Here is a 25,421-nt window from a genome sequence, read left to right on the forward strand (position 1 = left end):
CCTATTCCTAACCTCAACCCAAACTACCTCAGATGGCAAATCTTCGTCCATCTTCCTTTCCACCGCTGTAATACTATCTTTGACAAGCAAAGCCACACCCCCCCCCTCTTTTGCCCCCACCTCTGACCCTACTAAAGCATTTAAACCCTGGAACCTGCAACAGCCAATCCTGTCCCTGATCTAGCCACGTCTCCGTAATAGCCACAACATCGAAGTCCCAGGTACCAACCCACGCTGCGAGTTCACCTACCTTATTTCGTATACTTCTGACATTAAAGTATACACACTTCAAGCCACTCTTCTGTTTACAGGCACCCTCCTTTAAGATTGATGCCATATTCCTAACCTCCCTACACTCCAGGTCCTGCACCCTAAAGCTACAGTCTGGGTTCCCATGCCCCTGCAGAGTTAGTTTAAACCCCCCCCAAGAGCACTAGCAAACCTCCCCCCAAGGATACTGGTGCCCCTCAGGTTCAGGTGCAGACCATCCTGTTTATAGAGGTCCCACCTTCCCCAGAAAGAACCCCAGTTATCCAAGTACCGAAATCCCTCCCTCCTGCACCATCCCTGTAGCCACGCATTTAACTCTTCTCTCTCCCTATTCCTCGACTCTCTATCACGTGGCACGGGTAACAAACCAGAGACAACAACTCTGTTCGTTCTAACTCTGAGCTTCCAACCTAGCTCCCTAAAAGCCTGTCTAACATCCTCAGCACTCCTCCTACCTATGTCATTGGTGCCAATATGGACCACGACTTCAGGCTGTTCCCCCTCCCCCTTAAGGACCCAGAAAACACGATCAGAGACATCACGTACCCTTGCACCTGGGAGGCAACATACCAAACGTGAGTCTCTCTCGTTCCCACAAAACCGCCTATCTGTGCCCCGAACTATCGAGTCCCCAATTATTATTGCTCTGCTCTTCTCCACCCTTCCCTTCTGAGTAGCGGGGACAGGCTCTGTGCCAGAGGCCTGAGCCCCGTTACTTACCCCTGGTAAGTCGTCCCCCCCACAAGTATCCAAAACGGTGAACCTTTAAGTTCTGAAAGAGGCAAAGCAAAGCAGAAATGCTATGAACATCCAATTTGGAGCAAAATTAGTTAGCACTAATTTTGAAACATTGGTGTGTTTGTAGTGTAACGTGCTGGCACATGCTGTAGGTGTGATTTTGAAATAACAGTGCCATACACCAATATGTCCACCCCCTTAACTAATTGAAGTTGAGAACTATTTTTAGTTACTTGGAGAAATGTCATTGATGATATGGTAAAACTCAAATATATATGATGCCAACCTTCATGGACAAAGTGGGAGGCTGTAGGCAGTTGCTACCAATGGATGTTGGTGCCTGCTATCCAAGATGGACACTCAATGGTGCAAGTAGCGAGCTGCAGCCACCAAATACACATTCTGACCGCCATGTCAGGAATTCAATAATTATGTATGCAAATGAGGCAAGATTGTGTAATAATGGTATGCAATTCTCACAAATAGACCTCTTGTTGCTCATGTTTTGTCTTGCCAGGGAGTGGCGTTTTGATAAGAGATAGTATTACTGCTGTACTTAGGGAAGTACATCCAGGGAAGTTATTTGGGTGGAACTGAGAAATAAGAAAGGATAATTACCTTATTAGGATTGTACTTCAGACCCCCCCCAACATTAAGAGGGAAATTGAGAAACAAATTTGTAAGGAGATTTCAGTTATATTTAAGAATAATAGGGTGGTAATGGTAAGGGATTTTTAACTTTCCAAACATAGACTGGGACTTCCATAGTGTTAAGGGCTTAGGTGGAAAGGAATTTGTTAAGTTGTACAAGAAAATGTTCTGATTCAGTATGTGGATGTGCCTACTAGAAAAGGTGTAAAACTTGACCTAGTTTTGGGAAATAACACTGGGCAAGTGACTGAGGAGTCAGTGGGGGAGCATTTTGGGACCAGCGACCATAATTCTATTAGCTTTAAAATAGTGATGAAAAAGGATAACAGGGTATAAAAGTTAAAGTACTAAATTGAAGGAAGGCCAATTTTGACGGTATTAGACAAGAACTTTCAAAAGTTGATTGGGTGCGGATATTCGCAGGTAATGTGACAACTTGAAAATGGGAAGCCTTCAAAAATGATATAATGAGAGTCCAGCGACAGTACGTGAAAGGCAAGGCTGGTAGGTGTAGGGAATGCTAGATGATGAGAGAAATTTGAGGTTTTGGTTAAGAGAAAGAAGAAAGCATATTTCAGGTATCAACAGCAATGATCAAGTGAATCCTTAGAAGAGTATCAAGGCAATAGGAGTATACTTAAGAGGGAAATCAGGAAGGCAAAAAGGGGACAAGACTTAGCTTTGGTAAATAGGGTTACAGAGAATCCAAAGGGATTTTATAAATACATTAAGGTTAGAAGGATAACTAGGGAGAGAATAGGACCCCTCAAAGATCAGTAATGCAGCCTATGTATGGAACCGCAGGAGATGAGGGGAGATACTAAATGAATATTTTGCATCAGTGTTTACTGTGGAGAAGGATATGGAAGATATAGAATGTTGGGAAATTATGGTAACGTCTTGAAAAATGTCCATATTACAGAGGAGGAAGCGGTGGATGTCTTAAAATGCATAACGGTGGATAAATCCCCAGGACCTGATCAGGTGTATCCTAGAACTCTCTGGGAAGCTAGAGAAATTATTACTGAGCCCCTTGCTGAGATACTTGTACCATCAATAGTCACAGATGAGGTACCAGAAGATTGGAGGTTGGCTAACATGGTACCACTATATAAGAAAAGTGGAAAGGAAAAGCCAGGGAATTATATACCAGTGAGCCTGTGGTGGTGGCAGGTTGTTGGAAGGAATCCTGAGGTACAGGATTTACATGTATTTGGAAAGGCAAGGACTGATTAGGGAGAGTCAATATGGCTTTGTGTGTGAGAAATCATGCCTCACAACAGAGAGGAAGATATATTTGTTGCTGGCATCTATGTCATAAAGTATTGCTACCCACTCTAACAGTAACCTGATCAGACTGCATTATGAGTTGTATCTGTTTTGGGGGAAATAGACTAGCAGCAGAAAAGATGCAAAGAGCTAGAGGATTGGTCCCTATACACCAAGGACTGAATTGAAGTGAAAAAATTTAGACAAATTGGAACTTTTCAGTTTGAAGAGGGGGAAAAATGCATATTGAGGACAGTGTCAAACAATTAAGGTTTTTTGACAAAGTACATTTAGGGATTTCTTGTCGTTCTCAGAACTACACACTTCATGATGATGTCTAATCGGCCAGTCTGTCCATCTGGCTTCCTCCATCTGTTGTTATGTTGTAGGAGATTCACGAATATAACTCTAAAAAAAAGTGAGTGCAAGCAATGTGAGGTGGGACAATCGTTAGCACTGCTGCCTCTCGGTACCAGGGACACCAGCCTCAGGTGTGGAGTTTGCATATTCTCCCTGTGTCTGTGTAGTTTTCCTCTGGGTGCTCTGATTTCCTCCCACAGTCCAAAGATGTGCAGGTTAGGTAGTTTAGCCATAGGAAATACAGGATTATAGGGTGGGCAAGATGGGTCTGGATGGAATGTTTTTTTGGAGAGCCAGTGTAGCCTTGGGCCAAGTGGCCTATTTCCATGCTGTGGAGATTCTAAGTAATGTGATAGAATTTTATTTCTGCTTAAGAAGAGATTGTGTATCTTCGCCCATTAAGGAGACAAGGAGGTTCTTGTGAGTAATAAATAATTTTAAGTTTTAGCTGCACATTATGTTCTTTCTTGGACTTTCCCAGTCTTTTTCAGATCCTGTTCCTTTGCAGTCACAATCCCGAAATACAGGAACACATATAATTATCAATGATATCACTGACCATCTTATCCTTTTAGGTGATCACCCATCACTGCCCCGAAGGTGATGAAACTCACCACCCGGCCCCAGTTCACCTCACCATCATTGAACATTTCAGTGGCAACCCTTTTACAAGGATAAGATTGTCAGAAAGGTGCAGTTGCATAATGAAATATTTGCATTAGTCATCATAATAATTGTCAGGGAGTATGCTCTTCACAATGTTAAAATCAGATTTTAATGGGATACAAAAAGAATCAAGTTGAAGAAAAGTATTTGTGACACATTATTTCAATGTTGAATAGGTATCTAAGATGCAAGTAAATAGTCCTACATGATTCCTCTTCCTGTAACTTTCCTGCTGAAATCAAGGTTCATCATATAGTAATGAGTTGCAATTCTAACAAACTGTATTTAGACTTCCACTTAACCTATACTTTCCCATCACCTGAAGCCGAAGTCTTTTACCTGCCTTGATATCTTCAGATTTTTAAAATATAAGGACCTCAATCCTTCTACTCTCTTAAATCTTGTCACTGTCCTAAGTTATGACTCAAGACAGAGTCCAATGCAGAGTTTCTACACTTTTAGATTCTAACCTCCAACTCAATTTATTTGGTTTTCTTTGCTGAAAAACATGAAAATCACTCCATGGTTCTTAAACCTATCTGCCACAGGGCTTTCCTCAAGTCATGTCTGGATGTGCTGTAGAGTGACTGACACAGATTGATTCCAATAATTAGTAACTCTCTGTAGTACTGTATCATGTAATAACTGGGATGGCAGAAGATGAACTGGTTAGATCTTATTTGTCTTTGTCTGGTAACTCCTGTGTTCCTAATGTGGAATGGTAACCTGATTTGCTGAATTATTGTCATGTTGATGTGCCCAGATGGATTAACAACACCACCTGAAGGTCCAGGTGAAGTATAAAACACTCTATTTGTATTGCTGTATACATTCCACAGCAGTCAATAAAATGGTTTCTAAGTTGTGATCTTTTGTCCCCAGTAGACTAGTCATTGTGGACTTTCAGCAGTCGGATGTTTTAATGTACAAGATAGGAGTTTCCAGATGTATTATTGTCTCATTAAGGTATTTAAGTTAAATTAATTTTTTTAAAACAGAATTCCAGAATGTATTTTGCCCTCTTCAAAATGTCAGCCTTTATCATGTACCTGAAATGTTTCTGCTCTGCTAAGAGATCTATCTAGCTGAGAAAGGTAGCATAACCAATGAGAAGATTTTATTATAGTAAACTTTGAGCCTCATGTTGAAGCACGATCTGGATAATTAATTTTTGTATCTTCTTAAATGGCGGCACATTACCTCAAAAACTGGAACAAATGTATAAATTAAAGCTAAAAGGATTTGCATTTATAAAGTTCCTTTCATGACTTCAAGATGTTTCGAAGCATTCAACGCAAAGGCAAGGTGTTGGAGGAGAATTCCAAGCTGAGGTAAGAAAGAAAGATTGGGGTCATTTATTGTCTGCAATTGCTTTGTCAAAGATAGCATTTCTCCAAAATAATGTCCAACAGTATAAGTAAAAGAAAAAGTTGGGAAAACCTACTGTTTCCACATATGTTAATGTATTCACTGATGAACTAGTCAGTGGGAGCACCAATCTATGCTGGACTTAACTATTTAAATACCCACTGACTTTTTCACTTTTCTTTGTTTGCCAGCAAACTCATCAACAGTAATCAGAGAAAAACAAAGAGAAGTATTATTAAATTACTACTCAGAGACACACAGGAGCAGAAAAACAAAAAGTTAATGATTACCTTAAGTAGTTGACACACATGAGACTTGAACATGAGATAACTAACTCTTCAAATACACCAAATTAGATTGCTAGATAGTTTGTCAGACTTGAAATTATAGAGTCATAGAGATGTACAGCATGGAAACAGACCCTTCCGTCTAACCGGTCCATGCCAACCAGATATCCCAACCCAATCTAGTCCCACCTGCCAGCACCCTACCCATATCCTTCCAAACCCTTCCTATTCATATACCCATCCAAATGCCTCTTAAATGTTGCAATTGTACTAGCCTTCCCCCACTTCCTCTGGCAGCTCATTCTATACACAAACCAAGTTATCCCATAAACTACAAGGAAAACACTGTTAGTCCATAGCATGTCTGTTACATACATAATTATTCCGAATAGCCTGGACAATTCCTCAATCATGTCAAGCACTGGCTATCCTTCCCACAGTACTTGTCAATAAAATCACAGGAAAAGTAACAACTGTGCTTTCAGTGCTGCCATTCACAGCATTCAAAACACTTGTTCCAGGTTAAAATTATTTACTTGAATTTGTTTAAGTTTTGACTTGGAGGTGCCAGTGTTGGAATGGGGTGGACAAAGTTGAAAATCACACAACCCCTGGTAATAGTCCAACAGGTTTATTTGGAAGCACTAGCCTTTGGAGTGCTGCTCTTTCATCTACCTGAGGACAATCTACCTGATGAAAGAGCAGTGCTCCGAAAGCTAGTGCTTCCAAATAAATCTGTTGGGCTAAAGCCTGGTGTTGTGTGATTTTTAACTTTATTGAAGTTTAGTATACTGTGTTTGCAGCTCCCAATATGGTCTCCTGGAGAAACAGCACTTACCAGCTGGCCTCTGGTCTCAATATTAAATTGAACAATCTTAGGTTGTAACCTATACTCCTATTTGGTTTCATTTTTGTTTTCTCTAAGTACATTGATTTCCTTGAATTGGCTTTTGAATGGTAGGTATTCGGGATCCTCACATTTCACCCATCATTAAAGGTTACAATTTGGGATTAACCTTTCAAAAATCTATGTTCTTTATAGTATATTGTAAATCGTATATCAGCATGTACTTTCTGTCAACAGAATCTGACTGACCTTTGCTAGGGGAGAAGAGTGCAGCACTTCTACAGTGCCTTGCAAGCTGGTGAGTGGTCCGCACATCTTAGTGGGAACATTGGTTTGTGGGCAATTCTATTGATATGCATCTATTCATAAGAAAAGCAGTGAGTGACAAAGTAGCAGCAGTATTTTTGCATTCAACTTAAAATATATCAGGAAGATAAATAGTGCCACAGAGCAAATGAGATGGACAGTAAATGTGATTCCTACGTTTGGAAAGAGAATCGGAACAAATCTATGGAATTGTCGATTAATTAACTGAATATTGATGGTGGCAGTAAAGATAATGAAACCTTTACTTAAAAAATGTAATTCAGAAACATCTAGAAACTAAACAGATAATAGAAGTTACCAGCACAGATTTCCAAAGAGAAAGTTGTGCTTGATCAATCGTATTGAATACTGTGAAGAAGTAACAGAAACATTAGACAAGAATAATGCAATAGATAGAATATATTTGGATTATTAAAAGGTCAATGTTGAAATATTCATGAATAATATATACAGCATGCAAAGTTGGAAAGAAACAGCAGAATGGACAGCAAGCTCAAAATACATGAAATGAATTCATTAAGATTTGCTGATCTTTAATCTTAAATCCACTTTCCTGCCTTACTGTCGTATTTATTAATTCCTGTACTGTCTCTGTGTCCTTTGTTTCACAACACATTTTTTTTTCTGACAAAAAGGAATTAAGAAACCATCTGCTTTAGGTTAAGGAAATGCAGAGTTATAAATAATGTAGCCAATGCTAAACTTTTACACTACATTTACATGTGCAGAATTAGAAGGTACAAATATAAAATTAACATGTTTTAAGGATTCTACTTTTGAAAATATTTATTTACATTGAGGGTTTCAGGGGAAGTGATGCTAATAAAACCTCCTCCAGGTATTATTTTAAATATGCTACTGTTCTCCTCTAGATTTATCTGAAGTTAATAGGCACATGTGTGCGTAGGTTGCCCCATCCACACAGTAACAATTCCGTACACTAAGACCAATGGCCACTATTGCTCTATGCTGTGCCTGTGCAAATTTAAATATGTAAAATTTTTTAGGAAAGATGTGGAAGCTTTGGAGAGGGTGCAGAGAAGATTTACCAGGATGTTGCCTGGAATGGAGAGTAGGTCGTATGAGGATAGGTTGAGAGTTCTCTGCCTTTTCTCGTTGGAACGGCGAAGGATGAGGGTGACTTGATAGAGGTTTATAAGATGATCAGAGGAATAGATAGAGTAGACAGTCAGAAACTTTTTCCCCGGGTACAACAGAGTGTTACAAGGGGACATAAATTTAAGGTGAAGGGTGGAAGGTATAGGGGAGATGTCAGGGGTGGGTTCTTTACCCAGAGAGTAGTGGGGGCATGGAATGCGCTGCCCGTGGGAGTGGTAGAGTCAGAATCATTGGCGACCTTTAAGCGGCATTTGGATAGGTACATGGATGGGTGCTTAATCTAGGTTAGAAGTTTGGCACAACATCGTGGGCCGAAGGGCCTGTTCTGTGCTGTATTGTTCTATGTTCTATGTTCTATGTTCTATGTATCCAAATGGAAGCCTGGAACTAACTCCACATGAAATCAGCAGATCATGGGTCAGTGAAGGTGAGTGTTCACTGTATCGAAGCCATGTTATCTTTGTTTAGTGAATCAAAACTCAAAATTGCTGGAGAAACTCAGCAGGTATGGAACATCTATGGAGATGCACCACAGACACAGCCAGAGTTTGTTTTTGTTTCAGATTTCCAGTATCTACAGTTATTCATTTTATTTTTATGTTAAGTGAATGCTTTCCACAACTCGAAAACAATGGCTCTAAATCAAAGCAATAAAGATGAAAGTGCCTTAGAGGTCTTTTCTCTTACAAATTATGGGAGTTTGTGAAGTACAGCTGCAACGAAAGTGTGAGGTCACCCATGTGTGAGGACATCAGTTAGTACTTGTCTAGTACCTGCAACACAAATGTTATTGTGGTGCAGTTTGCTTGAAAGTATGAGTTGACAACACACTGGGAGGGCAATTGAAACCTCAGTGAGTAGTGAACCAACTACTCAATGGACTGGGAAAAGAAACAGGACAACTGAGAAGGCAAATAAATTGTAATCAGATTATGCACAGAGAGAAATTAAGGAGGGAAGTAAATATTGAATTAAGGGGGAGAAAAAGAGACAGAATGAAAAGAAAAACATCAAAACATTTTAAATTTTTAAAAAATCTTGTATTTTTCCAGTCGAAACTTCATTGTTTCTGTTATTAGTTATAAGTTGATTGGCATTGCTTTAACAGTTATCACATCATTAAAAAGGAATAAGCACAGTTAGTATGAGAATTGACTTTCCCTTGTGAACTTAATAGGCAATTAGTATGCACAAGCCATTTCCTTAAAATAATGTCAAGCTCAGGGGTATGCTATTTATATTAAGCAAGTAACAAAATGGCATAACCAGACTCCCAAAATTCTCAACAGCGAATCTAATTACCTAAATTTGCTGACCAATTTGGGCATTCACAATGGTGTATGTTGTTTATAGAGCATTATTTTTTCCAGCAAAGTTTAGCTTAAAAAGCCTTACTTTTATATTGTTGAAAAATCATAATCATTTAACACACTTCTGGAGCAGATGTGGCTTGAATCCGGGTCTCTTGCTCAGAGCGAAGGACACTACCACTGTGCCACAAGACCCCCTTTCAGACACACTGTGGGAGCAGGTGGGACTTAACCATTGCACCTCAAGAGCTGTTAATGTCACATTATAGATTTTTTCATCAACCTGTTTCGAAATGTTATTGCATACCTCTACAATGGGCGAGACTTGAACCCAAACCTCATAGCTCAGAAGTAAGGACACTACAACAGTGCCTCGAGCACCTTTAAATTTTTCTTTTAAAAGCCATATAAAAGCATGATTAGATACAGGACCAAAGTCATGAGCAGTTGTTAATTTGAGCAAGGGAAATTAAGAGTCATAATTAAATAAAAAATCACGGAGGTAATGTATAGAAATCACGTATGTTACTTTGATGTCAGAACATATTTATTGAAAGAAAAGTCTAATGTTGGTGTCTGTGTAAAGGGTGAATTGAGGGCAGATTAGTCTGGCTCAGTCTAAAACTAAATGTTCATATTTTATATAACTATCTCTAAATGTTTTTCACTGATTAAAGCAATGTTGTTGGATAGAGAGAAATTTGACACAGCTGGTTCAAGAATTAAAGCATTCAGTGATTTGTTCACGAACAAACCTCTTTCAATTAACTTCTACTGTGGGCTATAGTGCCTGATGGCCGACAAAATAAGGGCACCTGGTAAAAAGAGTCACATTTCTTCATCAATATTAAAAGCAAATCACAATTACAAACATTAACTCCATGCGAATTTATTTGCTGTTTTCTTTAACCCAAGACTCCTTAATAATTATCTCCCATGCCCACTATGTTTTCTGAAGATACACTACTTAAACACCATGACTTACACTGCTTTGTGATGGATGAGGAAAATATTTGTAGAAAATTTTGCCATTGGCAAACTCAAGTTGAGTAATGAAGTATGAAAGTCGTGGAAATTCATTGTTGCATAACCTGACGGCTGGCTTTTTTTAAAAAATAAGAACACATAGACATTTACTTCTAATTACTTTTCACCTATAGTTTTTTCACTGGCATAATGGGAGTGTATTGACAAGTATGCAAGAGATAAGTGTTTCAAAAACAAGTTTTGACTCCTCCTGTGAAATGCCTCAAGAAATAATCCGATATTAAAGCCCCCTTATCAGTGTAGATCACGAAAGGGTTTTAAAATGCCAATCAAAATCTCCATGAGTCCTACAGGTATTCTGTCATTTTCAGTACACTTTTGTAGGAGTGAGTCATGTTTTTGTACTGACATTTTTTTAAACATTAAGATTCAAGTTTTAGAATCATAAAGGTAAGTGATGGAAGTTAAAATGTTTTTCACATGCTTAACCTTATGTTGAGTGACTAAAATATTATTCGGTGACGCAGATGACTTCAAATATCCTTGGCTGTTCTTTGAATGTATTTAGATCTCACTAAGTAAAAATACCAGAAAATACCTGAGTGTGTGTATTTCCTTCTTGTCTATATCCTTCTACTTCCATCTTCTACTCTCCCTGACTGACCACATTGGAAATAATCTGCTAAGATATTTGGTGGACGTGTTCTCTTGTTGGAATATAGTTCCTCTGGCCTAGCAAATGCTACCAAACACTGCCCAATGAAGATACTCCTAAAGGATAGGGACCTAGTACACTCATAGTTAAGAAACCATTGATTAGGAGTTATCGCCCATAGCAAACCATTCCATATTACCTCTCTTACAACACGATGGCAAGGGCAACAGTGAAATCAGTTGAAAAGACAGACTGCCATGTCAATAGCACTTGACCTCATATACCTTTGAAATATTTCAAAATCAATCACAAACAAATTGACTTAAAAATGCAGTAATATTGTTTGGTAGGTGATCAAGAATTACCCAAGGTATGGCTCCAGCTATGGATTCTTTACCAACTGATTTCAAAGAATGATGGTGAAAATTTGGAAAAAGAACACAACAAAAGCAAGGATGAGACAAGCTCTAAGCCTGGTCTTCCAAAAAAATCCCCTCCATTACAGACACTAAATGTAATCATTCATCTTCTTAGCAGAAATTCTACAAATTTCTCGTTGACTTAAAGGTAGGGACCTAGTACACTCATAGTTTAGATGCTGCCTGACCTGCTGTGCTTTTTCCAGCGCCACACTTCATCAACTCTGACTTCTCTAGCATCTGCAGTCCTCACTGTCTCCATTGACTTAAAATGAAAATTAGATGATGATAATACAGGGATTCATGTCTGTATGAGTAGCCTGAAAGGTTAGATCACTTTGACTGCCACTAGTACTAATGCATTTTTAATCGACTGGTCTGTGGATGGAATAACGCATCTTTGGAGCAGGTAGGTCTCGAACTTGGGCCTCCCAGCTCAGATGTAGGGACACTTCCACTGCTCCACAAGAGCCCTCTGTCACTAGTACTAATTGCAAACCTCATTGCACCAAACAGTGGTGGTTTGCCACTCCAGGACTAGTGATACAGAACTCACACAAGCAATTATAGAAATGGCAGATAAGCATATATTGGTATTTAGTCTTCTTTGATCTGTTTTCTCTTGTACGAAAATCTACAATGAAACACTCAAAAACAAATCTGTAATGATTGCAACAAGGTCAACAAGGTAGACATGATAGAATCTGAGTTCCCTGAATGGACCAGATTAACAGCCCCAATCAGAGAGCCTTGGCTGGCAGATATAAATAGGCATGCCAGATGTTCTGTTCACTCTGAGAACTGGCTCTGAGGGAACTGGATCAGTGTCAAGGACTCTCCACGTGTAAATAAAGAGTGACTTGGTGATGAGATACCAGCCCCTGTGGAGTTACTTCACAGTCCTTACAGTTTGCAAAGATATTTTAAAAGAATGCTAAAATGTCCTTCCTGGTTAGAAGCATGTTGATTTTTAATGGGCAGATTTAATGTCAGTTAGTACACTACACAAAAATGCAGAAAATTATAATAATGCTTTAATTGCACAACTTCTCCATTTACAGTGGCAGAGCCTGCAAATTCAGAGAAAGAGGAAATTGATTGGAAGATTTCACGTGGTCCATATCAAAATAAAAAGCCTATGAGTTCAAGAACTCATGATTATCAGGAACCTACCCACACATTTCTATTTTGACTTTTAATGGAAAGAATGTCTATATTAGTTATCCTCAGCCATAAGAAATCTTACAATCATCATGACTATTGGTATAGAAGGTAATGGCTAGTTAATGGCAACATATTAGAGGTTGATATTGATAGTTTTGATCCTTATATTTATGACTATTTCTGATACAGAATAAAATTGTTTTTATTCAATAACTTGCACAAAGCCATCAATGCCTTTTGTTCCTTCCAGAAGATGTTTCAATTCTAGGATCTAGGAACAATGTCCCGATTTGAATGGATGCAATTATATATGAATATAAAAGATAAGAATGCATCATCTGATATGTTTCCATTACACTCCGAAACATTTTTGTGATCCATCCACACAGTGATGTGGACAACGATGAGTCAGTTGAGAAAATATGATTGGATCAGCAGAAATTTGATTCTCAATTTCGAAGAAACAAGGTCTGTTTCTGCAGCCACATTCTGAACAGAAAGACAAGAATCGCATTAATGAGTGCCAGGAAGCCTATTTACATGTGTTTGCACGACATTAGTAGAGCTGGGAAATTATTAAGGAATTAACTAAGAAGCACCAGAGACAAGTAAAAGTCAGAGAATAAAATAAGGTGACTAAAGTATTGATGTTGACACTCTTCCCCCTTTAGGATAACTTGCAGCTGCTCAGTGACCCTCCCCATCAGGGAGGCAACACACCATTCTGCAGTCACATCTGCAGCCACAGAAATGCATGTCTGATTCCTAACAAATGAATCTCCAATCAGCATTACTTCTGCTTTCTTCTTCCTTCCCTCCTGTACAGTCAGGCCACTTGTGGTATCAGAAGATTGGTTCTCTCTGCACTTCCTTGAGGAATCAATGTCCTCATCAGTTTCTAAATGTGGAAAACTGATTTGTGAGCGGCACCCCAGGGGAGTCCTGCACTACCTGCCTGATTCTCTTTGACTGCCTGGTGGTCATCCATTCCATTGTTTCCTCCAGTCCCTACAGCTGTGGTGTTGATCACTTCTTCAAATGTACTATCCATATACTAAAGTATCAGCACTCTAAGACTACGTTAATGATTGACACATGTGTAATCTTCTCAAATCACGAGATGAAGGATAATATTCCATTGGAATGGTTAGTTAACTGATCAAATATATGAGAGTGTTCGAAATGGTATGATGCGAAGTGATTTGCTTAAAATAAAAGGAGTTTGGCTTCCAAATACTTGCACAGAAAGAAATCAGTGTATTGATATCAGCATTGAATCATATAGAAATATATTCTGCAACATTTTCAAAGTGCATTACAGGATCAAGAATCCAGTCTGGAACTGTAACAAATTGGAAAACCATATGTGGGCTCTGGTCATAAGAGTTGATTAACAATCACTAGTCATGATTTTCTTCTGACATTAATAGAAATCTCATTCTATGTAAGTTCCAAAGTATAATACAGAATAATATCCCAAGCAGCTGAAAAGTTAATAACTATTTGCTGTTTATTCTTACAAAAGCAAATAATCTGCAACATCAGTATATTTGTATCATAAATGTTCAATCCAAATGACAAAGCGAAACAATCATTGATAACAAATATATATATAATATATATATATATATATAGTACATTGAACAATCATTCATTTTGATTGGTTGTCAGTAAACATTTGCACAAATATGCACAACATTTTCTTGAAGGCTCATGAATCAATGAAATCAGAGTTACTTCACAAAATACTGGAAACAATATATTCCTAAAATCATTTTGCACCCATAAAATCTGTACGACGAAATCTTCAAAATTCCTTCACCAGTTTTTATGGGGCAAAGTGAAGGGAATGTTATTCTGCTTTAAGTAATATAGATGTGAGCACTGTATGGCTGATGTCAACTCAAAGCCAAATAACCTTTCCACAAGTATGCAGTGCTGTGGGCTGGAGTAAGAAGTTGCTTGATCACTTTGCACCTGTTTTCATACACAAATAATTCATGCCAAATTCTATGAGTGTATACATTTGTTTTTGAATTTGCGTCTCCTGCATTTCTGACAACATTTATGTAATGCAGGATGCCAGTATTTGATGACCATTTTTTTCACAGGCAGGATAAGAGCTTTAAAAAAGTTATTTTTAAGTGTTGAATTTCACAAGACATGGTGAGTCAGACTTTTTCTGGGTGGGTGGTAAACAGCACCAACCATTGTTAGACATTTATGTTCATATGGAGTTTTAGAAGGCAGCCATTTCTCAGTGAAACATCTAAACAGCAGGTACCCTTTACAAGTGATCTGGGATCTGTGTGCATGTGGCAAGGAACTGTGTATCTACTAAACCAGTATAATGAATACAGTCAGTTCTGATATAACATGATAGTTCTGTTCTTATGCAATCTCGCGTTATAAGAAAATCACGCAATAGCCGGGCCAGTTAACCCAATTGGGCCAGAATTGCATTTTAGCCAATACAGGCAAGGCTGTTCTATAACTAACAGTTTAAAATTTTCAATTGCATTATGGCCAATTCGCGTTGAAGAAACACACATTATAGCAACTCGGACTGTAATTTTAGTGAAGTGGACAGAGTCTGAACTAAGAAAACGGAATTGGAATAATGAATTTAATGTGTCATTGGGTACAGAAAACAAGGAGAAATGAGGGAGGACTTTTTTTTTGCAAATCTCCAGCAATAATTTAAAATCTGAAGAAAAGAGGTTCCATGCTTGTTAAAACTACCTTCAGTGTAAGAGAGGTTATTGGACAGTCCTTAAGACTTAACCATGTTGTTAAAATGACATTGAGACTGGAATAATGCCAAGCTTTTGTGGCAAATCTATGTCACAATATCACAACAGACATTTCATGTCATTCAAAGCATTTGAATAACTCCATCTCTTTCTCTGACAACTACCAAAATTTAATCCAGAGTGTTCGCAACATTTGGTCATATTTGACCCTAAGAGCAACTGACTTTGCTGTCACCTTAGCTTATCTGTTACTGAAAACCATATTCATGTTTTCATTACCTCTTGGCTCGACTGCACCAATGCACTTCTGGCAGTCTATAAATTGGAGGCAATCCAAAACCTTGCTTCCCATGTCATAACTCACACCTATCACCCCTATTCCACATTGACCCAACAACCTACATTGGTTCCCGGCTGAACAAAGTCCAGATTTTAAACTTCTTATCCTTTTTTTCAAATCCCTTCATGCTTTTCCACTTCCTCTAAGTAAAGGATTCAGAAAAGAATGCAGCTCAAGCTTGAGATTTTGTTTTCAAATTGCCTATGAAAGTTAGTAGCTACGGAAGAGTTTACACTTGCCTTTTATGTGCAAAGAAACCGGGAGGAACAACGAACCATTAAAAGCATTGACATATGGATTAGATACAGAGCAAGATACTGATCTGTTCAAATTAGCAAGAAAAAATGCCATGAAAACAGAATTCAGTGTTAAGACTAAAAGCTGAAAATCAAGTTAATTGTGGAGAGTAAAGTTATACCAAGAGATCCATAAGTTAATTTGCTACAATACAATAGGTGTCAACTGTGACTCAATTCTGTCACGGTCCCGTTCAATTCAAAAGGTTATTGGTTTAAGTCCCACCACTACTGAGGGTGTGGTGCAGTGTCAGGAAATTCCGATTCTTTTATTAAACATTAACCAGGCCCACAGTCTGCCCTCCTGGATGAAGAACAGATATGCAATTCCAATATTTCAAAAAATGGTTAGGAGAGCTCCCGGTTTACTGTTCAATATTTATCTCTGATCAAACATCACTAAAATTGGATCACGTTCTCAATGCTGTTGGTGGGATCTTTGTTTGAGAAAACTGACTTGCTTTTCTTAAACTGCAACAGTGATCCATACCTTCAAAATAAGAGTGATTTGGGAGCTTCTGAGATTGGAAAGGCACTACAGAAATGTAGTCTTCCTTCATTATTAAACTGATGAGAATACATAAGTTGATACCGGTGTCATAAAAAATTACAAAACAGGAGGAGGCCTGTCCATCCAATGCCAGCATAATAACTGACTAATAATATTTTCCAGACTCCTTCAAAAGGTTGTTTTGGAGAATCATATCCATGAACTCGCCGGGCTACATTGAGAATCATCTCACTGTAGAGGTTTTACACAGGCAGATTCTTAGATCTTCAACTCAGGGGCAGGGCCATTATTTGGAACAAGTGTAATAGGATGGAGAGTTTGATAAATTTATCATTTGAAATCAAAGAAATGGAATGGATTATAAGATATACAAATCACCTGCTGTCAATATCCCCTTTTGGGTTTTGTATTTGCTTTCCACATTTCACATGTTTCTCAATGCAAGTGACCAGGAAATTTCCAAAACCGTATCTCTATCTGATCAAATACACAATCACACAATCTGGCTTCCTTACGAGCTGTCTGGTGGCACACTTAGGACACTTGGAAACATTTCCTGATCAAGCTAATGATCAAAATGGCATTTTCAAAGAAACATCCACTGCAAATGAAATTATTGATTTCCTTTTGAATGCTGTGACTCACTGAGCGTTTAGCACTGGGTCAGTTGTCTGAATTCTGGTTCAACTTGAGAAGGTTATTTTCTTCAGTTTTTTTTTACACTTAGGTCAGTCTCGCTTTTGAAGCCACAATATTGCTGCACATGAATGTGTTACACATGAACATCCAAAGATGGTGTAATATTGTTCTACCTAGTGCTAGGCATTATGTGGCATTACAGGGTTCGAGGGATAGATGATGGTGTAGTGTTAACATCACCAAATCAATAATTTGGAGGCTTTGATGACAAGGGATCAAAGCCCACCACTGCAAGTACAGGTATCCCCCTGTATCCGCGGGTGATACATTTCAAGTCCTACCACGGATAGTAGCGAACCCTAACATTTAAATAGGAAACTTCCCTCTCTAGCAACCCCCTGGAACTATTTATGGAATGTTCCATGTAATATTTTCAGGCTGCGCCACAGATAACTGAAACTATGGAAATGGAATCCGTGGATATGGGGGTTCTACTATATTAGCTTTATCGAAATCTGCGAATTGAAAGTGAGTCCCAAATAAGGAACAACCGTGAAACGATCATAACAAAACCCATCTGATTCACTGATGCCTTTATGGGCACTAAATTGACCATCCTCACCTTATTGTAGCCTACATATGACTCCTTTGTAATGTGGTTGATTCTTAATTGCTCTCAAGTGCAATCAGGGATCAGCAGCGTATGCTGGCCATTCCAGCAAAATTAATAAAAGAAGCAATAGTGATGTGAGGAAAAGCTTTTTCATACACTGAGTGATTAGGATTTAGAACGTACCGCTGGAGGTTGATGGTGATTTCGAAAGGAAGATTTCACAGGGTTACATGGAAAAGGCAGGCAAATAGCAGTGAACAAGATGGTGGTTTGAACAGCAGGTGTAGGCACAGTAAGCAGTTTGAGCCATTTAGTTGCAACCTTCTGGTTTGAGGTTACAAGCTAGGACTGTTTTCTTTCGAGCGTTGGAGACTGAGGAGAGATCTTATAGAAGTGTGTAAGATCATGAGAGGCATGGATAGGGTGAATGCACTCAGTCTTTTTCTCAGGGTTGGGAATCGAGAACTAAAGAGTATCAGTTTAAGATGAAAGGGGAAACAATAAAAGGGAACCTGAGGGGCAACCTTTTTCCTGATGAAGGACTTTTGCCCAAAACATCAATTTTCCTGCTCCTCGGATGCTGCCTGACCTGCTGAGCTTTTCCAGCACCACTCTGATCCAAACTCTGGTTTCCAGCATCTGCAGTCCTCACTTTTGCCTAGCAACTTTTTTTACACTGAGAGTCATTCGCATATGGAATGAACTACCAGTGGAAGTAGTTGAGATGCGTATATTAACAACACTTAAAAGGCATTTGGATAAACATGGATATGAAAGGTTTAGAAGGATATGGGCCAAGAGCATGGAAATGGAGTTAGCGTGGATGGACATTTTGGTTGGCACGTACCAATTTGGGCCAAAGGGCCTGTCTCCATGCTGCAGGACTCTATGTCTGTATGACTCTAGAATATGCAACAAGGCCAATTCACTATGACAAAGGGAATCTGAACTCCCACACTGTTTTAATAGTGATACTGACACTGATGTCTTCATGCTGTAGGACTCTATGACTGTATGAATCAAATATAAATAGTGTACTACCACTCACTGTAGATTTCAACAGATCTCAGCAGTTCTGGAAACCACAAACTTCATTTTAATCATAGCAAGAGTCAATAGAAATCAATTAGCAGTTAGTTTGAAAGGAGCACTGGCAGTTGCTGATTGCATATTTAAGAGTAAGCTGAACAGGTGAGATTGAAAATGACAGCACTGGCTTCAAAACATGCCATGCGTTGACTTGTTGGTATGATCTATCCACTCTGTATACTACTGCAGATTCTCTATGTGCATTTTAATGTCCTCACCAAGGTGGATTCCAGTGATGTTAGCACCAGAAATATACACAGTTTTGTAGATAGCATTTCAGAGGCAAAACAGCACCCATTGTGCTGAAAACACAGCCACATTTCATTGTCTAAAGTTTCTTCCTTATTTGGATGTTGCAAATCTAAGGAGTTTTGTGAGACATTGTATCAGCTATCCAGAATTTTGCAACAATTGGCACAAAATTCTAATGCTAACAGAAGAGGCGTGAAAATGATATGTCAAAACAAAATTCCAAGCCATTATTGTTTGTGGTTTTCTAAATTTAGATTGGTGCATGATAAAGACTGGACTACCATTATTGTATTATTGTCACTGTCTTGGGGGAATCTCTAGCCCAAGATCAGTCAAACTGGAGAAACAGAACCTGAGATCTGGATCAGTCAATCTAAATCAATGAGCACAGGGACAATAGTTGAATACGTCCAAGATAGGAGTTAGAAAACAGGTAAAATCTTGGATGAGTTCAAGTTTATAAGGGGGGGGAGGGCGCGGGGGGAAGGTATGCCAGGAGTTAAGTATAGAGTTAACATGAATGATGGCTTCAGCAGTATATGAACTGAGGCAAGGGTGGAACAGGTGAAGTTGGTAGCTTTGATAAAGGAGTGGAATTTTGGTCAGAAGCTCATCTCATTGTCAAATTGAATAATGAGGTTACCAACAATTCGCTTTATCCTCAGATGATGATTAGGCAAAAGATGAAGTTAAAGACGAGGGAACTGAGACGCTTTCTTTCTCGTGGGATGTGGGCATCACTAGCAACCTCATGTGAATACGTGTCTATGATTAACCAATAGTCATTGTAACAATAACCTCCTGCAAACATTAAATATGTGATCTACTAAAGCCAGTTTTCATAACAAAGTCTGCACTCTTGTGGAATTTAAATTTGTTGAATTTAAGAAGGATCTGTATCTCTTTAAAAGATACAAGTATATGGAAATTATGGACATAAAACAGGAGTGTTGTGGTAAAGTTTCACTTCTCTTCATTATCATTCAATATATATTAATGTTTAGTTATATCCTCATTGAACTAAAGTCAGTTTCTCTGTGGAGTTTGCATCCATGTCTTGATAACTTAAAAATATCTCATCTTAGTGAGCCATATTAACAATTTCCTGTCATGCTGTTTGGCAAGTTCATAGTTCCTTGTAAGTGGACTCTCAGGTGGATCAGATAATGAAGAAGGCATTTGGTATGGTTGCCTTTATTGGACAGTGTATTGAATACAGGAGTTGGGAAGTCATGTTGCAGCTGTGCAGGACATTGGTTGGGCCACTTTTGGAATATTGTGTGCAGTTCTGGTCTCCCTCCTACAGGAAGTATTTTGTGAAATTTCAAAAGGTTCAGAGAAGATTTACAAGGATGTTGCCGGGATTGGAGGGTTTGAGCTATAGGTAGAGGCTGAATAGGCTGGGGCTGTTTTCCCTGGAGAATCAGAGGCTGAGGGCCGACTTGATAGAGATTTATTAAATCATAAGGGGTATGGATAGGATAAGTAGACAACATATTTTCCCTGAGGCAGTGGAGTCCAGAACTAGAGGGCATAGGTTTAGGTTGAGAGGGGCAAGATTTAAAAGGGACATAAGGGGCAACGTTTTCATGCAGAAGGTGGTGCATGTATGGAATGAGCAGCCAGAGGGAGTGGTGGAAGCTGGTACAATTACAGCATTTAAAAGGCATCTGGATAAGTATAGGAATAGAAGGGTTTGGAGGGATATGGGCCAAGTGCTTGCAAATGGGACTAGATTAATTTAAGATATCTGGTCAGCATAGACAAGTTGGACTGAAGGGTCAGTTCCATGCTGTACACCTCTATGGCTCTATGATTCTAAATAGTTGTGGCTGTCTGAGACTTACCTGTTCTTTGATGAATTTCACAATACATTTCTGTTACTTCACACATAAAGGTCAATATCTACACGCAGGCTCATATGTCAATATCTTACCGCACATTCTTGACCTTCAAGTAGTCTTATCAAAAGGGATCGATGTCTCAACATCTTTGTTTATACTCCTCTACATGGTCCCAGTGTATCAGCTTCCAAACCATTCTAGGGAGAGGTGGCTAAAGGTGTATCTGCTTGATTTGGTAGATATAAAAGATCCCACTGCAGTGTACAAGGATGAGCAAGGAGTTATCCATAGGGCTCTGGCCATTATGTATCTGGTCATTATCACATTTCTGTTTGTTGAAGTTTGCTTTGTGCAAATTGGCTGCTATATTTTCCTTCATAACAACAGTGACCAGAACTTCTTTCTGGAATGCTTCTGACCTCATAGTCATGCCATTCTCAGATTCCAGCTCTCTAATTTGGCTCATCTTTGTTGCCATCTCAGCTCATATGCTGCTGAAGCCCTCATCTATGTTTTTGTCACATCTAAATTCAACTGTCCCAACACACTCCTGGCTGGTCTCCCAGATTCTATCCTCCATCAACCTGGGGCCATTCAAAGCCCTGCGGCTTCAGGCTTACCTTGCCCCAAAGCTTGTTTCCCTGTGTTTGTTGACCTACCAGGTCAATCATCTTGGCCTTGCGCCTCCTTGTCTCTATAACCTGCTCCAACACCACTGTACCTCTGCACCTCAAACTGTGTCCTATTGGTGCGTTCCCAATTATAATTGCTACATTATTGATATCCAGTTTGGAATCTCCCCCCAACACCTCTCCATCCCACTTGCTTAATTGCCTCCTTTGAGATACTTCTTTAAGCATTTGGGCTCCTGCCTCAATACTTCTTATTGTGGCTTGGTGTCATACTTAATAATTGGATGGCAATTAGAAAAAACACGTCTTACACATCATTCAATGCTATTCAACCAGAAACCCTAACAAAGATGATTTTTCTTCTTGTCACTGTGTGATTCAGGGACTTTTATGTAAGAAACTGTGAAAACAACTGAATTCTGTAGACGTAACAAATATTTTTACTCATTAATATTGGGCAATAAAAACAAACAGTGAGTAAGCAGAATATTAATGCATGCCTCTAGGACAATGTTCATCAAGGCGAAAATAACATTTCTGGGAAAAGAATATTTTTGGGTTTAAGTTTTTCCTGGTAATTTCTGCTAATCCAGTTCCAACAAAAGAACTTTGAACCGAAACTGTCTTTGAATGTTTTGCTCCAGCTGCTGCCTGCCCTTTCTCTCATATTGTCTGCTTTTATGTAATAACTTCAGTGGTGTGGTACTACTGCTCGGAATCCTTCATGCATACTATGCACAAGTGCAGGAGTTAAGTAAAAAGCGAAAGAATTACAAGTGCTGTAAATTAGAGACTAGAATAGAAATTGCTAGAAGAGCTCAGCAGGTCTGGCAGCATCTGTGGCAAGAAATCAAAAAAAAAACCAAACCCCAAAAAAAATCTCCTCAATGATTATGGTCAATTAGAGAAACAAGTTAAAGACCTGCAGTCATTAAGGAAGTTGGAAACTTAAGTGTGCAACCACTAAATTTGTTTCTTAATTTGTTTTGTATTATTTCTAAGGTTATATATGCTACTCTGTAAGCTTCTATATGTGGAAGGTCTGAGCTTTATTACAAAATAGCACTTTATTTGCATACTGATTCACTGATTTTCTTTAACAGTCATGTTAGCTGGTACCATCTATAAATATACAGAAAGGAATGAACAATTGCATTGTCATCACTTTGTGATAAAACACTTTCTAAGCATCTTTAACACTGAAAAGTTTCCTTCTTGTATCTTTAACTGTTAGAGAGAGAAAAGCTTGCATCAGGATGTCCCAAAGTGCTTCTCAGCCAATTTTTGTTTGAAGTGTAGACATGGCTCAGTGGTTAGCACTGCTGCCTCACAACACCAGAATCCCAGGTTCAATTCCAACCTTGGGCAACTATCTGTGTGGACTTTGCATGTTCTCCTTGTGTCTGTGTAGGTTTCCTCTAGGTGCTCTGGTTTCCTCCCACAGTCCAAAAGATGTGCAGTTCAAGAGAATTGGCCATGCTAAATTGCCCATAGTATTAGGTGCATTAGTCAGAGGGGAAATGGATCTGGGTGGGTTGCTCTTCGGAGGGTTGATGTTGGGCCGAAGGGCCTGTTTCCACATTGTAGGGAATCTGAACATAAGAACTATGAGCAAGAGTAGGCCAGTCAATGCTGCAAGCTCACTCCAATATTCTTGGCTGAACTTTTACTTCAAAAGAACCACCCTGCACTATCTCTATATTCCTTAATGCTTTTATTATATAGACATCTATTGAAATCAGTCTTGAATATACTCAACAACTGAGCTTCCATGACCCATTGGGGCAGATAATTCCAAAGATTCACCACCTGTGAGCAAAGAACTTTGTCCTCATTTCAGCCCTAAGTGACTTCTTCCTCGTTATGAGACTGTGTCCTCTGGTTCTGGACATCTTACAGGGGAAATAGCCTTCTTGCATCTACCCTTACACCCTTATATGAATTTTGTATGTTTGAATGAGATCTCCTCTCCCTTTGCTAAACTTCAGTGATTATGGACCCAGTCATAGGAGAATTCCTCCACCCAGAAATTAGTTTGGAGAACCTTTGTTATTGTCCCTCTATAACAATAGCAAGTACATCTTTTTGTAGGTGTGATGAAATCCTCAATTGGTTTCTTTGTTTCCTAGCAGTAAGTGTAGGGAAACAGTAAATCTGAAAAAGAGGATGACTAACCAGAATAGGAGCAGTCATAGACGTAATCCATGATTCGTGAGGAGTGAGGTCAGCAACAGCGAAGAATTATAATCTTTTGTGAAGGTTATTGAGGTTTGTCTTTAACGTCTGGTAGGTGATACTGGATTTGCTAAAAAAATCCATAGGATCTGTCTTGATGAAGTGTTCTATTTGATGTTTGGTTACAGTCTATTTTCCTATTTTACCACATGTTAATTCTGGATATTGGAAATAAGTTGTGCATGTATTGTAGATTGTTTATAATGGTCCATTTTTGGAGTAAAGTTTACTGTTCAAAACCACGTTCTCTCAGCAAGTCCCCTGGGCCTTACATTTTGCTCACTTTAAAAATAAGTCACTGGTCCCTTGCCAGAATGAATCATAAATTTGGCACTTCATTGCAGGATCATTGCAACAGGTCAAGAGACCAAAACTGTACACAGTACTCCAGATATGGTCTCACCAAACCTATATATAATTGCAGTGAGAAAGCTTTCAAGTCCTCTTGTAATAAAGGCCAACAAATCATTTGCTTCTCTTAATTACTGACCCAACCCATGTATTATCAGTCAATGATTCATACTAGGTCCCTCTGAAGTTCAACACTTCCCATTTAAGACATATTCTGTATTTTTGTTTATCCTTCTAAAATAATGGTAGGATATACATTTCTCCACATTCTATTCCATCTGCCAACTTTTTGCCTAATCATGAAGCCTCGTCAAATTGCATTGATTATTGCATGCTCTTCATGAGACACATTTCCACCTAGTTGTGTCACCTGCAAACTTGGCGACGTAACATTTAATGCCCACATCCAGACTACTGACAGATGCTGCTGACATGTAGAAGAAGTGGCAATGTGCACAGCAGGATCTCACATAGAACAATGTGGTAATGGATCCAAGATAGCAGCAGAGTAGGGTTTGTGGACTCCATCTGCTTTTCTTTTTCTCAATTTCTTCATTTTTTTTCTCTTTACTTACATCTTGTGAAGAACCCAGCACAGTGGCTCAGTGTTAAGCACTGCTGCCTCACAACGCCTGCGACCCGGATTCAATTCCGACCTCAGGCTCTGTGTGGAGTTTGTACATTCTCCCCATGCCTGTGAGGGTTTCTTCCAAGTGCTCTAGTTTCTTCCCACATTCCAAAAGATGTGCAGGCTAAGAGAATTGGTCATGCTAAATTGCCCATAGTATTAGATGCATTAGATTAGATTCCCTACAGTATGGAAACAGGCCCTTTGGTCCAACAAGTCCACTCCAAAGAGCAACCCACCCAGACCCATTTCCCTCTGACTAATGCACCTAGCACTATGGGCAATTTAGCATGGCCAATTCACCTGACCTGCACATCTTTGAACTGTGGGAGGAAACTGGAGCACCCAGAGGAAACCCACGCAGGCACATAGTCAAGGGTAAATGTAGGGAAAGGAGTTTGGATGGGTTACTCTTCAGAGGATCAGTGTGGGCTTGTTGGGCTTGTTGGGCCTGTTTCCATACTGTAGGAAATCTAACCTAAATACGGTTGCATCGACGGCATCATTGGCAGCGGTGAGGTGAGCCCAGTGTGGACTCGTGACAGAGAATCAGAAGCAAGGTCTGGGTCCCTGGCAGCTCCCGCATCAACGAGGTGGGCCCAGAGTGGTCACTTGGCGGCAGCGACAAGCTCGCGTTTCGGTGGTGCAAGACTCAGCGGCATCATGCACAGGCAGGAGCTGAGAAGTTAGACTTATCTTGGGTTGGAAGATGTCTTTGAAGAAAGTTGTCAGATTTACTATTGAAACATTATTGACATTGAAGTGAACAGGAAGCCAAATTGAGCGAGCTGAATGACAGCA

The 25,421-nt window shown here is 39.2% G+C and overlaps 1 protein-coding gene across 5 annotated transcripts in view; it reads left to right on the top strand.

The window, feature by feature from the left end:
- Positions 1 to 25,421, top strand: part of lyrm9 (LYR motif containing 9) — a 121,103-nt gene that overhangs the window by 46,968 nt on the left and 48,714 nt on the right. For 2 of the 5 annotated variants that reach the window (XM_072589878.1, XM_072589876.1), the window contains exon 4: positions 6,694 to 6,754. The exons of the other annotated variants lie outside the window; for them this stretch is intronic. In XM_072589878.1, coding sequence (XP_072445979.1) covers positions 6,694 to 6,714 — 21 coding nt within the window. In that variant the 3' untranslated portion in view covers positions 6,715 to 6,754. The remainder of the gene's footprint in view (positions 1 to 6,693; positions 6,755 to 25,421) is intronic. 5 annotated transcript variants of the gene reach the window in all.

This window comes from Chiloscyllium punctatum, chromosome 19 (assembly GCF_047496795.1).
Source record: "Chiloscyllium punctatum isolate Juve2018m chromosome 19, sChiPun1.3, whole genome shotgun sequence".
NCBI classification, from domain to species: domain Eukaryota; kingdom Metazoa; phylum Chordata; class Chondrichthyes; order Orectolobiformes; family Hemiscylliidae; genus Chiloscyllium; species Chiloscyllium punctatum.